The sequence below is a fragment of the Olea europaea genome, chromosome 16 (assembly GCF_002742605.1).
Source record: "Olea europaea var. sylvestris chromosome 16, O_europaea_v1, whole genome shotgun sequence".
Lineage (NCBI taxonomy): Eukaryota > Viridiplantae > Streptophyta > Magnoliopsida > Lamiales > Oleaceae > Olea > Olea europaea.
The window spans coordinates 6,877,504-6,897,994 of NC_036252.1; the positions used below are offsets into that span (position 1 = coordinate 6,877,504).

Sequence of the window (20,491 nt, forward strand, 5' to 3'; positions counted from 1 at the left end):
GCTCGTCGGCCCTCCGATGCTTAAGTTAGATAGGGAATTTAGTGCATGAGGCTATAAACCGGAAAAAATGAAAAACATACCTCAAGAATGAGCTTGGGTTATGTTTTTACAGGTGCCAATGATAGAGTCCTAGAAGGACTTATCCATGTGTGATCCTTATCCTCGTAGGATAAAGAGTTAGTGTTTCATTCCAAGTATTCAACCACTATTTGAGTCGAAGAAAGAGTCAAATAGGATCAGGATTATGGTTTGAGTAGAATTAGTGCTCTCATAGGTCATTAAGAAGGACTGAGGAGTGGACATACAAACCCGACCTCATAAGCCCGACCTTGATTTGGTGGTTTTGGAAGATATCAAGTTTGGGGTTCATTAGGGATGTAAACGAGCTAGGCCGAGCTGGCTCGCGAGCCTAAAGTTTCGGCTCGGTTAAAATGGCCGAGCTTTTTTGCAGGCTCGAGCCGGGCCGTGCTAAATAATAAGCTCGGCCCGAGCTTTTGCTCGACTTTTTACGGGCCGAACCGGGCAGGCTCGTTTTCTCCACTTTTTTTTTATAAGCTCGGACTTTTTACGGGCCGGGCAGGCTCGTCTTCTCCACTTTTTTTTTTTATTTATATTAGTCTTCTAATCTACTGCCTTAAAAGGCAGCATATTTGTTGCCTTTAAAAGGCAGCAAAACTGCTGCCTTTTAAGGCTTCATTTGAATTTTTTTTTTAAATCTCGCGAGCTCACGGGCCGGCTCGGGCAAAGCCCATGTCCCCAAAATGGGGCTCGGCCCGAGCCTAGGCTTGGGTCTACCGAGCCCCGAGCCCCGAGCCGAGCCATGGGCGGCCCGAACCGACGAGCCCGATTGCCATCCCTAGGGTTTATGGATCAAGTTCGGGATTTACAAGACCTGGTGTCAAGGACCGCAGCTTTACTTAGCCCCTTGACACTATTGCAGCCGTAGTTTGCCCAACTTCGACTGCACATTGTAAATATTACTTCAAGTTTGAGTTGTAATTTTCGTTTCATTGTAATAGTTATTTTAATTGTAAAATAGCTCTGATATTGGTAAAAGATTAGTATGATTCCTCGTCTTTTAAACGTCTACTCCCGTCACTTGGGTTTTTGTTCAGAATGCTATTATAGGGGGTATTAGTCATTCAAAAATCTTTCAAACTCACTGGTGTCCGCCCCCTGCACCAGCATTTGTAATTTTCTGCTTTCATCAATTGTAATGTTCAGTTTTCAGCAATCAATGTTCAATTTACTTTCGATGTATTCAAATTCTCAATTGTAAGCTTTCTACAAAATTGCAATCAAATTTTCTTTCGTCCCGACGCGACCGAGAAAAGGCGGAAGGTAGTCTAGCGGAGCAGACTACTGCCGCACGGTGTCCCTTTCTGTGCCAAGAAGAAAGGCACCCCGTGAAACCTGGGGTCATCAGGTATCAATAGAGTTAAGAGATGTATGAACTAGTGTTGAATAAATGTTACGTGTTTGCTAACAACCACATATCCTAATATTGTATAAAGAAAAAATAGTGACAACTTATGCATTGCATTTTTTGACATCATTTCTATCACACATTTTTCAATAAAATAATATTACACGTAAATTCAAAACTTTTTCGTATTTTTTAACAATACATATTTCATTAACACACCGTTCAAAAATGCATTCTTATGAAAATAATGCGTCTCAGATAAAGACTTAATAAGTTATTTTGTATCTTTTGAGAAAATTTATATTTTTATACATATGCCATATCTTGCCCCTGTTTGTTTCCCATTATTTGCCCAATAAAATGAAAAATATGACCATTATCCATCACATCAAGTTATCATATTTGACTTTTTATCTCTTGTATGAGACCCGTAACGGCTATATTTTTCATTATCATTCTTACATTAGTATGGCTCAAATGGAGCCCTTATCTGTAAAATGTTACTCTTTTTGAGTAGACTAAGTTCCTATTTGATCCCCATTAATTCTCATTCCATTAAAATTTTCTCCCTCATATTTAACAGTACAATTTTTCATAAAATAATATTACATGTAAATCGAAATTTTTTTCTTTTTTTTTTGTGACCCCTCATTTTTCAAAAACACATTATTCCAACTATTTTCATTTTCACAAAATGGGGCCCAACGAGGGGTAAGACATTAGATTAATTAACTTCTTTTCCCTTAAAACTTACTAGTTTTAGCTCCTTCTACGTAGTAAGTAATTACGTAGTGAGTAATACTTGAGGACCTACAAACCTATCCTAACCACGTCCCTGAAACACCCGATTGTAACTGGACACGTAATATAAACACGAAAAACCTCACCACCGGTAACGCTAAACTTTCATACTACCTCGGCTCAAATATTTTTGGGTCGGCGCGTCACCCTCACTCTTACCCTCATCTTTTCTCTCCTCCCTCCCAAAATTTCCCAATTCGCTGCAATCTTGGAGCTAAACATCACCCCAAAATTTCAATCGAATCCTTTTATTTTTTCTATTTTTCGATTAGTACTTACGTTAAAATTTAGACATAGGCATTCATACACACATATACGTATACATATTATACACGCGTATATGTATTCCGTTTTTTATCTGGCACAAGTTGAATACAAAGCACTTTATTCTTTGCGATTCACGAAATCTCTCCCATCTTCTGTTTTCTCGATAGGTTTGTTCAATTTTTGATGGTTTTTTCGTTTCTGAGGACAAAAATCTTTAATTTTTGTTGAGGGTCCAAGAGATTTTGTAGATTACTCTTTTATTTTATGGTTAGAATCCTGGGCTGTTTTCAGTTTCGTCGGTTTTGTTGTTCCGTGGTTCAAACTGGGCTTACCAGGGAAGTTCGTGAAGAAGTATAACTGTGGTACTGAGAGTTATTGGGTGAATTTGCTCGAGACGATTTGTATAACTTTTCCTGTTTTATTCAATTTAATTGTTTTGGAAAGAGGGTTAGGGTTTTTAGCTTTTCGGTTGAATTCATCTGATAAGGGACAATGATCGCGAAACAGATGAGGAAATTTGAAACGAACCTCAAGCGATGCAAAGCAGAGAATAAGGAAGACTTCCCCGGTGAGAATGAGGGGGAATCGTGCTTCACAGTGAATTCCAAGAACGTGAAAACAACCGATGGGCTTTTCACTGTTCCTGTAAAACAATTTGAAGAGTGCAACATTAATTTCCAGAACAATTTGCCCACTGGAGCTAGTTTCTACATCGGTGAAGTGATCTCTATACCCCAAACTAAAATTCGGACTCAAACTCAGACTCAGATAGGTCTTAATAATAAGCCTCCTCTGTTGAAGTCTACTAGAGGGCGTACACAGGTACTACCATCGAAATTCAATGACTCAGTTTTGCATTCATGGAAGAAAGAAAAATCTGAGAGTGATGATTATGGAAGCAGTACTTTGGATACAGATAATGTGGACAGTGGAAATCATAGTAAGAAGAAACTAAAGCGTCAAAAGTTTTGCAATGATGAAATATATTTAGTCAAAAAACAGAAAATTGAAGATCAAAATGGCTTTCAATTTTATAATACAAGTTTATTACCCCACTCCAACACCAAATATGGGTATAGAGACTGTTCTGACAGTAAAATGTATTCGAGTTCCCGGAGTTCAGTGACATCAGTTAATGAAGGATGTTCTAGTGTTTCACAAGTGGTGGAAAGTAGTGGATACTCAAGGAGGGAGGTGAATGGATTTGTGGGAGTGCAGAAGATGGTCAAGGAGAAGGAGACTGTAAAGAAGGCTGATTTTTATCAGCCTGAAGATTTTGTATTTGGGGATATAGTTTGGGCTAAATGTGGTAAGAATTTCCCAGCTTGGCCTGCTATTGTGATTGATCCGCTGTGGCAAGCACCTGAATCTGTTCTGAGGGCTTGTGTTCGAGGCACACTCTGTGTGATGTTTTATGGGTATTCAAAGATGGGACAGAGGGTAATTAACTTCCTCATTTTTGCACTTGCATTCGTGCTCTTTGGATATGAAATATTATTGAGTCCTGTATGGTATGGTATACATATATGGTAATATTTGAAGAATGCCTTGAGCAGTTAAAAATTACAATGGATATGACTGTGACATCACTTTTAAGTGTCGTTAGCATTTTTAAATGCGCAAACAAAGGCACTTAGATTTTCTGGCCAATAGTGACATTGGAAGCTTTTCTTTTTACTGTTATATACAGGATTATGCATGGATAAAAGCTGGAATGGTTTTTCCCTTTCACGAATATATGGACAGGTGCATATGATTTTGGATTTTGACAAATCCTTTCCATGTTACTGGAATTGGGATTTTAATTATGTTCGTTGTTCAGATTTCAGGGGCAGACTAAGTTGTATGGCAGCAAACCTAGTGATTTCCATATGGCTATAGAGGAAGCTATTTTAGCTGAAAATGGCTACACAAATCCTTCGGTGGAGACTGTGCAGGAAGCTTTACCTGAGACAAAATTCAGTGAAATTGAACAGGCGACTGGGTCAAATCAGGAGTCACAATATAATTTCATCAAGCAGGTGAGTTTTCATGAAGCTAGATTTTTTATCGTTAAACATGAATAACATAAATATTTAGTTATGTTTTAAAATGGTGCTAGTGCAAGTTACAATTCAACTCATTCGTACTTGTTATGATATTCCATTGATTTCTTAGGTTTTTGTGGTTTGTGTTTCAGACCTTACGTTTCAGAACAGATTTGCAAAATATTCTACTTAAATATCAAATTGGATTACTCTTATGTTAGAAGAAGGTAATTTACTTTCGGTCGCTACCATCTTTTCCACTTGACTAATGGTGCTTGAAATTTGTACTAATTAAGTTACTGATAGCCAGAACTTGTGGATTACAAGCTAAAGAGATGGTATCGCTTTTTTTATGCTAATTTTGTTATTATCTACTGCTTATGTAGATTTCATTTTTTACTATATTCCTAAATATTTGTTTTTCTCACTTTCGGGGCATGGGAGTCGTGGATATATGGTTGGATAAGAGATCTTTTACATCCTCTAAGGTTATGATCAACAGCAACAACGGAAATAATCACCTTGGGATAAACAAGAGTACTGTTGTGGATATGCGATATGTCAACACTATGTGAATGTTCAGTCAACCTTAAATTTTAATTTAAGCATGTAATTCATACTTTATTTACCCACATTTCATAAGATCTACATCTTAGTACCCATTAATTATCCACACATTTCATAGGACCCACAACTTATAAGCACTTTCATTCATGCACTACAATAGAATGATAAATTTGTGGGGAGAAAACATGACTGGAAGGTTTCTGATTACTGCCTCGAGATTAATTATTGTGTTGAATGAGGTAGTTTTGGTTCAATCATTTTTGGAGAGCATCTCAAATAATTAATTTGATTCTTTCGAAATGGAACTTGACTTTATCCATATATTTTCTTTCTCAGGATTCAAATGACAAGAGATATGACACACGCCCTTGTGAAAGCTGTGGACTCAATTTTCCATGCAGAACTATGAAGAAAATAAAGGGCAAAACTGCAAAAACACATTTCTTGTGCAAGCACTGTGTTAAGGTCAAAGAATTCTCCTTTTGCAATCTATATATTAATGGATTTCTTATTTCTTAGTTATTTTTATTTTTAAATGATTATATTTTAATTTGTAAGATTGAATTATTATTTTAGTTAAGGAAATCAAAACAATATTGTGGTGCATGCAAGCAAATCTGGCACCATTCTCGTGGTGGAAGTTGGGTAAGATTATTTCATTTTTAATCTACTTTGTATTTCTTGTTTAACAAAAAATTAATTGAACAGGGGCATTTTCTGTCCTTGAAATCTTTGGGTAGGTATGCTGTGATGGTTGTAATGTTTGGGTACATGCTGAGTGTGCCAACATTTCCAGTGAACTTTTAAAGGTTTGACTACATTTTTTATATATTAAGAGCCCGTTTGAGCCACATTATTTGTAGAATGAGAATGAAAAATAAAGTCGTTATGGATCCCACACAAGAGATAGAAATTCAAAAATAGTGGCTTGATATGATGGATAACGGTCATATTTTTCATTTTAATAAGGTAAAAATGGGGCTCAAACATGGCCTAAGTGTATATTATTATCACATTTACTTATAATCGACAGCATGATATATATGTGATGACCTTATCATGTCTTTTATAGGATCTGGAGAAGGCGAATTACTTCTGCCCAGAGTGCAAAGCAAAATCTACCGCTGATTTCTTAGTTGTGGGTAAACAGCAATTTGATGTTAGGTAAGTTCTGGAACACCATTTCTTCGTGTTATATGCTGCTTGTAAGGGTATACTTATTTTCTAATTTTGTACAACTCTCTACATGTTGCTTCAACCAGGTCTGCCCAGAATCCTGGACAAAATTTTCCGTCTGACAAGATCACTGTTGTCTGCAATGGTGTGGAAGGTGTTTATCATTCAAGTCTGCATCTGTAAGACTTGAAATCTAAAAAATTAAAAAATTGTTAGTTTCCGGATCTAATGGGCGATGAGCAATGCTACTAATCTGCACAAGCACTTTAATATAGATTTAATGTATATATACACACATATACATGTATATATACATATATGTATATATATACATATACGTATATACGTATATATGTATATATGTGTAAATGTATATATATACATATATATAAATATGTATATATGTATGTGTGTGTGTGTGTGTGTGTATATTTACATATATACATATATATATGTTATATTATTTTAAGTTGAGTTTCATCATATTACCAATGCTACCAACATTTGGAAGAATAAATTTCAGCTTTTGTATAAGTGATCTTGTCATTCACAGTGACTAAACATATGCCACGTGCTTGTGGGCAGTGATATTTGAGATTTAATTAAAAAACCTAGATACATTTCTCTTTAGTAGTTTATCATTGTTAAAGAGACAGATTGGTATTGTTCTTCAACTTATTTATGTAGAATGCGTTTATGAAGTCTTGTAATACATAAATTTGTCGGAACCTTTTGTGCTTTTAAATGCATGTTTCCGTCACATGATATGGAAGGACCATACTTTCATATCGACCATACTCTAGTTTTTATGTGGAAACAATTTGAGATTTAAGTTACATGTATCAGATTAAATATGAACAAATATGCCAACTTGTTCAGTTGGTTGATCTGTATTTTGCTCGTGATAAAAAACTTGGAAATGTTAAATCATTATATTATTTGATTTATAAATGTAATAAACTTGCAAGTACTTATATGACTCTTGTATTGTTGGATTGTAGAAATATTTTTTCTGGAAAATGAAATGAAACCGTTTGATACTAAATATTTATTTTCACTTATTTTTAGCCAAGATAGTTAATTGGTTATCAAATATTATTAACTTGTAAAATATTTTAATTGTTTGAGCACTGAACGTAATTCCATATATTTTGGTGTAACATCTTCAAATCAGGGAACATTTGTGCCAAAATGAACGGGGGGGGGGGGGGGGGGAAGGCAGGGTCTAATTATTTATCTTGGCATAAGAGAACATGGTTTTGAATAATTTCGTATCTAATTAATTAATTAGAAGATATTGCTTCATTGCCTGAAAATCGTGCTTTTCTTCAACTATAGGTTTAGTATTTAACAGTTCTATTATGGAGGAAACATTCAATTGCCAGTTTTATTTAAAATTTCTAAGATACACATGCCACATCTGCACTACTCAATATTAGAAATGCTTAGTGATAATTGGTTTGAGTAATCTGTTGCATTTTGCATTTTCTTTTAAGTTAAAAGGTTATTCCAAGGCAGTTTCCTGATTTGTGCCTGATCTATATCTATTGATGCCTTCATTTATGACTCATTATGTTCTCAGCAATTCCGAGAGAAAAATAAAATTTGGAAGAAACATGTCTTCAGGAACAGAAACATTAACCTGCATCATCTTCAGTAGGGACAATAAAGTAGATTAGTACCATAACATTATAGTGTTGCTGCCATATTTGATGCAATGCTGATATTGTTTTGGGTTTTTAAAGAAACTTCTAATTTGATCTCCATTTCAGGGTTCAATGTAGTTGTGGTTCATGCGGGGCAAAGAAACAATCGCTTAGTGAATGGGAGCGACATACAGGTTCTAGAGCAAAAAAATGGAAGTCAAGTGTTAAGGTGAAGGGTTCAAATTTAACACTTGAAAAATGGGTATGTACAGGATCTTTAAGTTTTAAACCTCCATCATTTACCAATGGTTTCTTTGTCTTTTGCTTGATTAGATATTATTTGTTTCTATGTTATGCTGTCAGTGAAGGGAACATTGTTGACAACTAAAATCTAGATTTTTACTTGAAAATAAAAATATGAAATGATATCTGTGTAAGATCCATTCCTAGGGACTCAAATTTTCATTGAAATATATCTAGAATTTTCATTTTTCGTTCAGTTTTGGAATCGGAAGTTCCAAATTTTTTTTATTTTAGTGAAGTTTATAATCAAATTCTTATTCTATTATATGTAGAGATAAGTTAAAGATTGGAAAGGCCAATTACTTTTGGTAAGAATATGAATAAATTCTATACATTATAGAACCATATATTAAAATTTCTATTGATGACCTGCTGCAGTCATCCTCCTTGCATTGCAATTTCTCCCTTTTTCCGTTTGACGCTTATCTATTTTATTTATTGAATATGGTGTAGTGTCTTATGACATTTATCCCTGTGGAAAAGGATCCATTTTGCAGACCTAACTTTATTTGAATGAAACTAAAATTTTTTGTCATTGTGCTACTTCTTTGTGAAAGACTAGATGGATAATGTATAAATTTCTGCTGTTATATAGTTTTTTCTACTTAGTATTTTCCGTTATCCTTGATCCAATTTTTTTGTGATGAGAAACTATAAGTCCACCCTTGTTCTTATCTCCTCCAGTTATATTGTTACTTTTTCATATTTCTGTTTTCTTCACGTTCTTTACTACATTTGATGCTGTAGATTGTAGAGTACAATGCACATGGCTTTGATCTTCTTCGTTTGGATGAGAACAAGCTGTTTGGTTTGTTGCAAGGTAGTTGTTTCTTGTTTTGTTGTGGTCCCTTTACATATTTCTGCTCTTCGTATTGTCATGTGGGTACAAATAACCAATTAAGAACCAGTGTTCTTTCCATATTCACTTTGACAGAAAACTATGAACCTGTTTATACAAAGTGGACTACAGAACGCTGTGCTATTTGTAGATGGATTGAAGATTGGGACTACAACAAGATGATAATATGCAACAGGTGTCAATATCTGGGATTTTGTACTTCCATATAGTACAGTCATTTGAAATGAAATTCTATTACTTATGATGTGGTACATATTAGATTTTATCACATCATAATGTTAAACTGAGCTCTTCTTTTAATGTGGTTCAGATGTCAAATAGCTGTACATCAAGAATGTTATGGAGCGAGAAATATTCAGGATTTTGCTTCATGGGTCTGTCGAGCATGCGAAACACCAGAGGTTGAGAAAGAGTGTTGTCTCTGTCCTGTAAAAGGCAAGTTGTTTACATGGTTTACTATAGTTACGTATGTGTTTTCATCGCATTTTGTCTCTTGTAATGAAGTACTGCTACTGTAGGTGGTGCATTAAAGCCAACTGATGTTGGAACTTTATGGGTTCATGTTACATGTGCATGGTTTCAGCCAGAAGTCGCTTTTTCCAATGCAGAGATGATGGAGCCTGCAACAGGTCTTCTTCGAATTCCGGCAAGTTTCTTTGCTAAGGTATGAGGTGGTTCATAGAATTAGACTGAGGATACCCATGTATTGGCCACTTGCAGATTCTTTTCCTTGCATGTCTCTAAGATCTACTTTGAAGTTTAACAATTGACAAGAAAATGAAGGTTCGTGGTTGGCTTGGCATGATGATGAATGTTCGAAATTTTGGGTTAATTGACTTTTGTAGTTCGATCGTTTTGTTTTAAATAAGCTTTCTAGAAGACAAATTATTTTTTCTGGCATCTGCGGGAGTCCTTATATTTTGTAAATATGCAGGCGTGCATTATTTGCAATCAGATTCATGGGTCTTGCACCCAGTGTTGCAAGTGTGCCACCTATTTCCATGCAATGTGTGCTTTTCGTGCTGGATATCGCATGGAAGTACGTATCTACTCCTGTTTCTTTTATTTTCTGTATTACCAGTTATATACTGAATGGTACGATAGTAATGTGATTGAGTAGTGGCCTTATTGATTAAAATTGTTTGTATTAAGTTGCATGTCACTCATAACTCTTTCATTGAGAGTGAGTGCAAAAGCGCAATAAGAGCATTAAACCATATTCACAGACACCAGGTCATCAGCTAGACCCAAGATCACACGAAAAGAAAAATGGAGAGGAGAATCATATACAGCTTAACACCTGTAAATAAGTTTGGTGGAGGATTTCTTATTAGTATGACTTTCTTTTTCATTTGACAGCAGATTTACTTCTGGTTTACTTGAATGTATATCACTCGTAAATGTGACAGAGTGAGCAATAATTTTCGGGATATTTTCTTATTCTCTAACAGAGAAAAGAGGCTGGAAATTGGTTCATACGAAAGGAAAAAATATCTCTGGGTTTCTTTTTGTGGAATCATTCTGTTAGGTTTCAAAAATGAGTGATGGATAAGTGGGTAATACTTGTGAGTCCTATGAAATGTATGGATAAAAAATAGGTTTGACCAAAAGTGTTTATAATTCAAACACCTACCAATTGAGGGATGAGTCTTGTTACTATTCCTTTTTTATTAGGGTTGAGTTTAAGCAATATTAAGAACCCCAATCTCACCCTTTAAGGATTTTCTGCATTAATAGCTGTATTTTGTTGGATGATGTTTATGTTTTATCTCGTCTACTTTCAGAAAAAGAGTTGCAAGCACAAGAAACAACCATGTTTACGCCTTTCATTCCGTTTCTCCTTTTAGTTGTTTATTCATGTAACTTCCATTCTGAACTTCAGTTGCACTGTGCGGAGAAGTACGGTACACAGATTACCAAATGGGTCTCATATTGCGCTGTTCATAGGTATGGATAATGTGCCACTTGTTTTTATTTCACCCATCTTATTTTTTCTTTTCATTTTTCTTTCATTTGCAGTGGTGTCACTATAGATTCTATATGTGTTAAAAGAAATTTCATATCAATAATCAAGGTCTTCAATATGAAGTTCAAGGGATCTACTGGATAGCTCTTCTGCATTGGATTTTTCCCCCCCTTTAAATATAGAAAAGATTGCCCACGTTATACGAACTTAGCTGACTTTCAGTTTTGCATTTATATGTTTCGAAGTTTCTAAGAAGTCCAATATTTTTAATCTTTAATCGCCTAGTTTCAAAAGTTTGATTGTTGTCTTAGGACGCCAAGTGCGGAGAATGTACTAGTCATACAGACTCCCAATGGGGTTTTCTCGACCGGAAGCTTACTTCAAAATCAGATTCAAGAACAGTGCTTGGGTGGTTTGAGGCTCATCTCATGTAGGACTGCTGAATGTTCTGATTCATTGGCTGCTGATACTTATGAAATCGATCCCATGTCTGCTGCAAGGTGTCGCATTTTCGTACGATCAAACAGAAAGGTGCAGTATTCTTGATTTTCTTATTTTTCACTTCCTAAGCACCCTCAACAGTAAAATTAAATTTTCACACGTTTCTTTTTTGGTTTGCCTGTTATTATTTAGGGTCCTTTCTTGTTGATAATTTATTGCTCTTTTCTCTCCTGTTCATTTGATTGTGTTTCTCTCTCTTTCTCTCTTTCCTTTGAGCAGAGGGCTGTACAAGAGTCAGTATTCCACCGACCAATGGGGCCAAGCCATCATCCTTTTGATGTTATAGATTGTTTAACTTTACACAAAGTAATCAGTTTCCTTCTTTTGCTTGTTTCTGAAATTTTCATTTCTATCTATTCTTATTTATTTTTGACATGCAACAGCAAATACTTATTTCCAATCTATTTATTTGATTATTCTTAATTAAATTTATTTATCTTTGCTTCTCAGATGACTAATTTGCTTCTTTCTTTCCCTGTTTTTGTTCAGCAAGTTGAAGTTGGAACTTGTTTCTCAACCTTCAGAGAGCGACTAAGCCATTTACAGGTAAATAACTTTTCTGCGTAATTTAAGTTTGTTTTGCTTGCGCTGGTTTCTTGGTTTTCACTCTGTGGATGTGTATTTCTCGGTGCTTGAGTGCGCATGCACGCACGCACCTCAGATGACTAATTTGCTTCTTTCTTTCCCTGTTTTTGTTCAGCAAGTTGAAGTTGGAACTTGTTTCTCAACCTTCAGAGAGCGACTAAGCCATTTACAGGTAAATAACTTTTCTGCGTAATTTAAGTTTGTTTTGCTTGCGCTGGTTTCTTGGTTTTCACTCTGTGGATGTGTATTTCTCGGTGCTTGAGTGCGCATGCACGCACGCAGGCTTGCTTGTTTGTTGCACGTTCTAGTAACAATTTCTTCTGTGATGTTTCAGAGGACAGAAAAAAATCGGGTTTGCTTTGGTAAATCAAGAATACATGGATGGGGCCTCTTTGCAAGGCAGAACATTCAAGAAGGAGAAATGGTACCTTTTTTTGGGTGGTGGGGTGGTGGTTCTTTTCTGATTTGAACATGCTAGATAGATTGATGACAATTCCTTTTTGGTAGTGTGGTTAGAGTATTGAGTGTTGGTGTACTTTCTTCTTATTGTTTAATTAATGTTATTTAAGCACTATGACCTTTACTGCTGACTTTTTCACCAGGTTCTTGAGTATCGAGGTGAGAAGGTGAGGCGCAGTGTTGCTGATCTGAGGGAGGCACGCTATCGTTCGGAAGGCAAAGATTGCTATGTGAGTTAATCCTATGTGACCCTCTTTTCTATATTCTTATTTGTTCGCTCTTTTCTGAGTGTACACCATATACATAGGCTAGGATTTATTCTCATCATGAGGAGCTTTACATGTACATTTACATCTCGTCAAATGAGGTCCTTTGCTAATTTCATTTCAGGGACTCCTATAGCTTTGTGTTTCTCATGCTTGGTTCATCAAATTGTCTGTCTTTGGGTGCATATGTTCTGATAAGTCTTTATTGAAGACAAATTTAAAATAAATAAGTTTTTTCTCCCTCTCTTATAACTTGAGTTTTAGATGAGGAGGTTCAATATAGTATTAGAGTAGGCAAAAGTCCTGGATTTATGTCTTTTCACCACCCATTTTTTGAAAAGTTGTGAAACGTCTGGTCTTTACTAAAAAAATTGAATCTGACTGAGGGGTGTGTATTGAAGGCAAAATTAAAATTAAAATATTGTTTTCCTTGCTTTCTCATGCTAATGTCTTAGACTTGTTATTTTCTCCGTCTTCACCTTATATCAATCTAAGTCATGTTATATGAATGTGACGGTCTATTCATCTGATGCAATCCTCTTACAGTTTTTCAAGATAAGTGAGGAAGTAGTAATTGATGCCACAAATAAAGGGAACATAGGCCGCTTGATCAATCACTCGGTATGCTTTTTATCTATTTCTTTCTTTAAAATGTATTCTGTTAGTATATTTCTGTTTGCTTGGATAAAAACTGTTGTCAAGTTGTGATTTTTGGTCGCAAAAGTCCCAGCCAAATTTTGGACAAAAGACCATTATTCTTGTATTGGATCAGTTCTATTCAGTTTCCCTGCATTGAATCTATTTTTCCAGGAATTTTATCCCAGCATAACATTATCTGTTTTGTATGAGATGAAAAGTAAATGTGCAGCTTATAAGGCACGTTTATACATAATGCACACGTTAAATTTCATTGGTCCTAGCTCGTTAGTGAAGAAACAATTAGCAGTTTCCACATCAATGAGTCCACAAAATATTGTATTTATGTACAATATTCACTTACTATGGCAGTGCATATATAACTTTGTGCACATTGTTGCAGTGTATGCCCAGCTGTTACGCAAGAATAATGAGCACGGGTGAAGAAGATAGCCGAATAGTTCTTGTAGCTAAAATTGATGTTTCAGCTGGTGAAGAATTAACGTAAGACTAGTCATCTCTGTGCATTCCTATCCCCACTCCCAAAATTGAATTTTGATCGAGCAGTTGGTATCTATTGCTTGATTTTTTAATATTCTGTCCTCATGTTTCTAAACAGGTACGATTACTTGTTTGAATCTGACGGGCACGATGAAGTTAAAGTTCCGTGCTTATGTGGAGCTCCAAACTGCCGGAAATTCTTGAACTAATGCATACCAATTTTTTTGCAAGGAACACAACTAAAGATGAGAATTTTGTTGATTTTCCTTAAGTGCAATTTTCAGTTGCAAATAAGTGTAATTTGACCGGCCCAATAGTAAATCTTTTTTTGTAATTTGTGGCAAAGAAGGCATGTTCTGTTTTGGGGCGCTGGAGTAATGTTTCACCAGCTTATAAGGCATGTTCTCTCATATATCTACATTTTTTTATTATGTTACACCAGGGACCGATTTAAAGATGTCAAAAGTGGGCTGACCTAACCATGGGCCCATCCTGGCCCAACGCTGCGCCAGCTCGGGCTTAGCTATTTAATTTTTTTGCATTTTTCTTGAGGATTTTATTGAAAAATAAAAAATAAAAATGCTAACCATGGCCCTTGTTGGTCGAACATAATTACAAAGTGAAGTTATTTTTTTTGCTTTATTTAATGTATCAACTATTTAAACTATCAATCAAAATGAACAAACAATTAAGTATATTAGTTAAAAACTTTATATCTTATTGTCACGTAAGTTTTTCAAAAAACATATTAAATCTTTTTGACAGTAAAATGATCAAGCATATATAAATCTAGATAATTTTAAAAAAATAATAATAATAATAAATATTAAAGAAGAGGAGGACGAATTCTACTTAAATATATGTATATCACTGTATCCTTACAATGGTAATACGCAGAGACTGTGTTACACCCGAAGCACTGAATAAAAAGCCCTTAACAACGTCACAATATCTGAACTCCACACTTTCCCGTGTGCATAAATGGTCCCACAGTTCGATCAAAGCTTCTTCCAAATCTTAACATTTCAAATCTCTGAAAGGAAACAATGAGAGTTCGATCAAAGCCCCTATTTGAGCCTCATTGTTTTAGAATAAATTTTGTAAAAATAAAAAATTTTCTGGTCTTTACTAAAAAAATTGAATCTGACTGAGGGGTGTGTATTGAAGGCAAAATTAAAATTAAAATATTGTTTTCCTTGCTTTCTCATGCTAATGTCTTAGACTTGTTATTTTCTCCGTCTTCACCTTATATCAATCTAAGTCATGTTATATGAATGTGACGGTCTATTCATCTGATGCAATCCTCTTACAGTTTTTCAAGATAAGTGAGGAAGTAGTAATTGATGCCACAAATAAAGGGAACATAGGCCGCTTGATCAATCACTCGGTATGCTTTTTATCTATTTCTTTCTTTAAAATGTATTCTGTTAGTATATTTCTGTTTGCTTGGATAAAAACTGTTGTCAAGTTGTGATTTTTGGTCGCAAAAGTCCCAGCCAAATTTTGGACAAAAGACCATTATTCTTGTATTGGATCAGTTCTATTCAGTTTCCCTGCATTGAATCTATTTTTCCAGGAATTTTATCCCAGCATAACATTATCTGTTTTGTATGAGATGAAAAGTAAATGTGCAGCTTATAAGGCACGTTTATACATAATGCACACGTTAAATTTCATTGGTCCTAGCTCGTTAGTGAAGAAACAATTAGCAGTTTCCACATCAATGAGTCCACAAAATATTGTATTTATGTACAATATTCACTTACTATGGCAGTGCATATATAACTTTGTGCACATTGTTGCAGTGTATGCCCAGCTGTTACGCAAGAATAATGAGCACGGGTGAAGAAGATAGCCGAATAGTTCTTGTAGCTAAAATTGATGTTTCAGCTGGTGAAGAATTAACGTAAGACTAGTCATCTCTGTGCATTCCTATCCCCACTCCCAAAATTGAATTTTGATCGAGCAGTTGGTATCTATTGCTTGATTTTTTAATATTCTGTCCTCATGTTTCTAAACAGGTACGATTACTTGTTTGAATCTGACGGGCACGATGAAGTTAAAGTTCCGTGCTTATGTGGAGCTCCAAACTGCCGGAAATTCTTGAACTAATGCATACCAATTTTTTTGCAAGGAACACAACTAAAGATGAGAATTTTGTTGATTTTCCTTAAGTGCAATTTTCAGTTGCAAATAAGTGTAATTTGACCGGCCCAATAGTAAATCTTTTTTTGTAATTTGTGGCAAAGAAGGCATGTTCTGTTTTGGGGCGCTGGAGTAATGTTTCACCAGCTTATAAGGCATGTTCTCTCATATATCTACATTTTTTTATTATGTTACACCAGGGACCGATTTAAAGATGTCAAAAGTGGGATGACCTAACCATGGGCCCATCCTGGCCCAACGCTGCGCCAGCTCGGGCTTAGCTATTTAATTTTTTTGCATTTTTCTTGAGGATTTTATTGAAAAATAAAAAATAAAAATGCTAACCATGGCCCTTGTTGGTCGAACATAATTACAAAGTGAAGTTATTTTTTTTGCTTTATTTAATGTATCAACTATTTAAACTATCAATCAAAATGAACAAACAATTAAGTATATTAGTTAAAAACTTTATATCTTATTGTCACGTAAGTTTTTCAAAAAACATATTAAATCTTTTTGACAGTAAAATGATCAAGCATATATAAATCTAGATAATTTTAAAAAAATAATAATAATAATAAATATTAAAGAAGAGGAGGACGAATTCTACTTAAATATATGTATATCACCGTATCCTTACAATGATAATACGCAGAGACTGTGTTACACCCGAAGCACTGAATAAAAAGCCCTTAACAACGTCACAATATCTGAACTCCACACTTTCCCGTGTGCATAAATGGTCCCACAGTTCGATCAAAGCTTCTTCCAAATCTTAACATTTCAAATCTCTGAAAGGAAACAATGAGAGTTCGATCAAAGCCCCTATTTGAGCCTCATTGTTTTAGAATAAATTTTGTAAAAATAAAAAATTTTGGAGAATTTTTTTAGAAAAATATAGAAAGACTTTGAATTTACGTGAGAGTTTTGCTAAATTTACTACTGAAATTTAAGAATCTAGTGACGTCTCAATAATGCTCTACTCACCTATACTAATTTCTCTGTTAGATAATATACGTTCAAGGTCTCGATAATTGTCACCATGAAATTTGAAGAACAAATGAAGGTTTCCATTGCATCATACATTTCTGTTTGAGGCAAGCGTACGGAAAGTATAAGCAATACTAGAATTGAATTAAAATTTTCAATACTTTGGAACTAAGATACATGGGTTGTAATTAATATGTCTTGAGCGACAACTTGTTCATCATCAGAAACCAACGTCCTGCAAACTGGACAGGTTCCGTTCTTCCTTAGCCATTGTTCGATGCAGTTGGCGTGAAATCCATGTTTACAAACTGATATGCACCTTACTGTCTCTTCTGGACGGTACCCTTCTAAGCATATTGTGTATCCTTACAATGGTAATACGCAGAGACTGTGTTACACCCGAAGCACTGAATAAAAGCCCTTAACAACGTCACAATATCTGAACTCCACACTTTCCCGTGTGCATAAATGGTCCCACAGTTCGATCAAAGCTTCTTCCAAATCTTAACATTTCAAATCTCTAAAAGGAAACAATGAGAGTTCGATCAAAGCCCCAATTTGAGCCTCATTGTTTTAGAATAAATTTTGTAAAAATAAAAAATTTAGGAGAATTTTTTTATGAAAAATATAGAAAGACTTTGAATTTACGTGAGAGTTTTGCTAAATTTACTATTGAAATTTAAGAATCTAGTGACGTCTCAATAATGCTCTACTCACCTATACTAATTTCTCTGTTAGATAATATACGTTCAAGGTCTCGTTAATTGTCACCATGAAATTTGAAGAACAAATGAAGGTTTCCATTGCATCATACATTTCTGTTTGAGGCGAGCGTACGGAAAGTATAAGCAATACTAGAATTGAATTAAAATTTTCAATACTTTGGAACTAAGATACATGGGTTGTAATTAATATGTCTTGAGCGACAACTTGTTCATCATCAGAAACCAACGTCCTGCAAACTGGACAGGTTCCGTTCTTCCTTAGCCATTGTTCGATGCAGTTGGCGTGAAATCCATGTTTACAAACTGATATGCACCTTACTGTCTCTTCTGGACGGTACCCTTCTAAGCATATTGGGCAAGCATTACTCTCAGACCCTGAAATGCTTTGGCCTTCATTCAGTACTACTAATTCTGTACAAGATTTAATTTTAGAGTCATCAAGGCCTATTGGTACACTACTGGTGGTTTGTGGCGGTGCATCACCAGGAAACATTGTGGCTTGTGGCGGCACTATGCTGGGAAACATGTTGGCTTGTGGTGGCGCTCCAGTTCCAAAAAGTCCAAATTTGTCTCTTACCAAGTTGAACAATTGCATGCAAGATGCTAAGCAGCAAAATGTGGAGATTATGACAATCCCTGGCATACTGATGGCTAGTGCAAGAAATTTCGATAGCTTACTCCTTGATCCATCCGTTCCTGTAGATTCAATGAATTGAAAATTTTACAGGTACGACTACTCGATAATATTAAGAAAGAAAAAGTTTTGTTTAGTCAATGCACCGCCAAAGTTCTTTTACGGCATTGAACTGAAGTTGTTACCTATAAACTTGTTTTGACTTAGTTCCACCATAGATGACTCGAGGGATCTACTCAAATTTTAGCTCAACGTTAGTCACGAGATGGTTCTTCCAACAAATTCACCTTAGTTTCTAACCTAATCATTGACTCTCACACCAAGCGTACTTGTTGTTGGACTATGTGAAGTCTAATTATACCATTTACTGATTTCTTGACTGGGAGCCGCTCAATTTCCTAAGAAATGTACAAGTATATAGGTGAATTCTTCTACTATAGGGGCATGGGCATTCGTGATGATGTGTTAGGTGACTATTTTTTTTACTATCCAGCAGCTGGCGAGTGATGGCTACCCGTGCTAGCTTCGTCTCTCATACTAATCCGTTAGTGACTACGTACATAAAGGCACGTGAGGGGGCGGTTTTCATTCGTATACATACTAAGAAGTGTGGGATCTTTCATTGTATACTTTTTCTCGACATGAAATGGCAAGAAAATAATAGTTGTGACATCGAGATTGAACCACTATAGTCATTTCTGCTTGCTTTCTTATTGTTATTCGAATTTGAGAATAGGACTTAATCGAAAACACTTGTGTCTCAAATATCCATCCCTTATGTGCAAATCGGCTTTTCAAGAACCCTAAACAAATGATGGAAAATGTTATCAAATGAAACTTGTGAATGAAATTTACCTTCACAATCTTTGCAAGAAAGGTCGTTCCATACCAACTGAAGATTACTAAAACTTCCCCAGGGATCCAATTGACTCGGCGAGACTGGGATTGATGAAGTAAACATTAGCTTGCACATGTACTCTCCTTCCATCAATTCTCGAGACGCGAAGGAAGTAGCGACTGTAGCACTCGTGGAGTTACTTAGGCAATCAATAACTGTGAAATCGGACTCGAGAAGATCTTGTGGACAGCTATAAAATGTGTACTCCTGATACTCTATGGCCCCTAAAAGGGACGACGAAAGATTCAGATTCAAAAGCCGTCTCGGAAGGCAATTGCTTGGATCATAGACCTGTATTATTTTTAAACCATAGTAGATATCCTGCACGTAAAATTCTCCCGAATAAGGAAGATTTATACTGGTTATGTTCTCATTAACGCACTTCAGATTGATGTATTCACAGTTTTCCAGTTTTTGGCCTGATAAGTTGAAAGGATATTTTATATCGACCCTGCCGTCGCCGCAAGAGGAAGTTGAACACTGATCCTTGGAATGGACTGCGCAAACGAAAAAGAAAAAGAAAATTAGAAAATTTAAAATCGATTTTCGACTGAATGAAAGAAGGTGGAGTTCCAGGATTTTCATATCTTCCAGGTATAGATTATGGATTTACAAGCCTAAACTAAAAACGCCTCTGTTCATATGCTTTGGACCTTTACATGTATCCCTCGTAGGCATCCCACAAACAAGAAAACTAAAAGGTTTAAGGATGTCAGGTTAAAAAATGAAAGACAAGACAAACGAGAAAGCCCTTGATTTGTCCAAAATTAAATATTTGTTTAAGAATTGCAGCTAGGATTATTCCAACACATTTTATCTTGGGATTGTAAATTATCTCTCTTTTTTAATTTATTTTTTATTTTTATAATCTGCATTTAGAATATTTGTTGTTCCGGTCTAGTGTCCTGATTGAAACATTCGACTCATTTTCTACGTCGATAGCTGATAATCTGGTTGAAACATTACGTCCCAGAAATATGGCTTTGACTCTCCCATGATCGGAGACGGCCTCTTCTTTGTAATCAAATGTGGGCAAAGAAGATATATTTTTAGAGTAAGTGATCTTTAGAGACATGCACCGACTCTAGAATTCCGTTCATTGCAATTTTCCAT

At 35.4% G+C, this 20,491-nt stretch overlaps 3 protein-coding genes across 4 annotated transcripts; 2 read left to right on the forward strand and 1 right to left on the reverse strand.

Annotated features, from left to right (window-relative positions):
* Positions 1-2,319: 2,319 nt before the first annotated feature.
* LOC111411938 (histone-lysine N-methyltransferase ATX5-like) lies at positions 2,320-14,427 on the forward strand. 2 transcript variants are annotated; one of them, XM_023042627.1, is made up of 23 exons: positions 2,320-3,934; positions 4,185-4,240; positions 4,317-4,515; positions 5,425-5,553; positions 5,665-5,733; positions 5,829-5,897; positions 6,161-6,252; positions 6,351-6,443; positions 8,037-8,172; positions 8,961-9,033; positions 9,148-9,247; positions 9,383-9,507; positions 9,591-9,736; positions 10,007-10,111; positions 10,955-11,019; positions 11,350-11,569; positions 11,759-11,845; positions 12,029-12,085; positions 12,459-12,548; positions 12,727-12,813; positions 13,396-13,470; positions 13,889-13,989; positions 14,105-14,427. In XM_023042627.1, exons 1-23 carry the CDS (start codon positions 2,987-2,989, stop codon positions 14,193-14,195), a joined length of 3,213 nt encoding a protein of 1,070 aa, XP_022898395.1. In that variant the 5' UTR covers positions 2,320-2,986; the 3' UTR covers positions 14,196-14,427. The 2 variants fall into 2 exon arrangements, with proteins under 2 accessions (XP_022898395.1, XP_022898396.1); XM_023042628.1 differs by lacking the exon at positions 5,829-5,897.
* Positions 14,428-15,241: 814 nt separating this feature from the next.
* On the forward strand, positions 15,242-16,330 carry LOC111412796 (histone-lysine N-methyltransferase ATX4-like). The gene is made up of 3 exons (XM_023043697.1): positions 15,242-15,373; positions 15,792-15,892; positions 16,008-16,330. The coding sequence occupies exons 1-3, from the start codon at positions 15,257-15,259 to the stop codon at positions 16,096-16,098; spliced, it is 309 nt and encodes a 102-aa protein (XP_022899465.1). The 5' UTR covers positions 15,242-15,256; the 3' UTR covers positions 16,099-16,330.
* Positions 16,331-18,009: 1,679 nt separating this feature from the next.
* On the reverse strand, positions 18,010-19,963 carry LOC111412566 (putative RING-H2 finger protein ATL21A). The gene is made up of 2 exons (XM_023043501.1): positions 19,336-19,963; positions 18,010-18,542 (listed from the first exon to the last, which is right to left on the reverse strand). The coding sequence occupies exons 1-2, from the start codon at positions 19,961-19,963 to the stop codon at positions 18,010-18,012; spliced, it is 1,161 nt and encodes a 386-aa protein (XP_022899269.1).
* Positions 19,964-20,491: the final 528 nt, after the last annotated feature.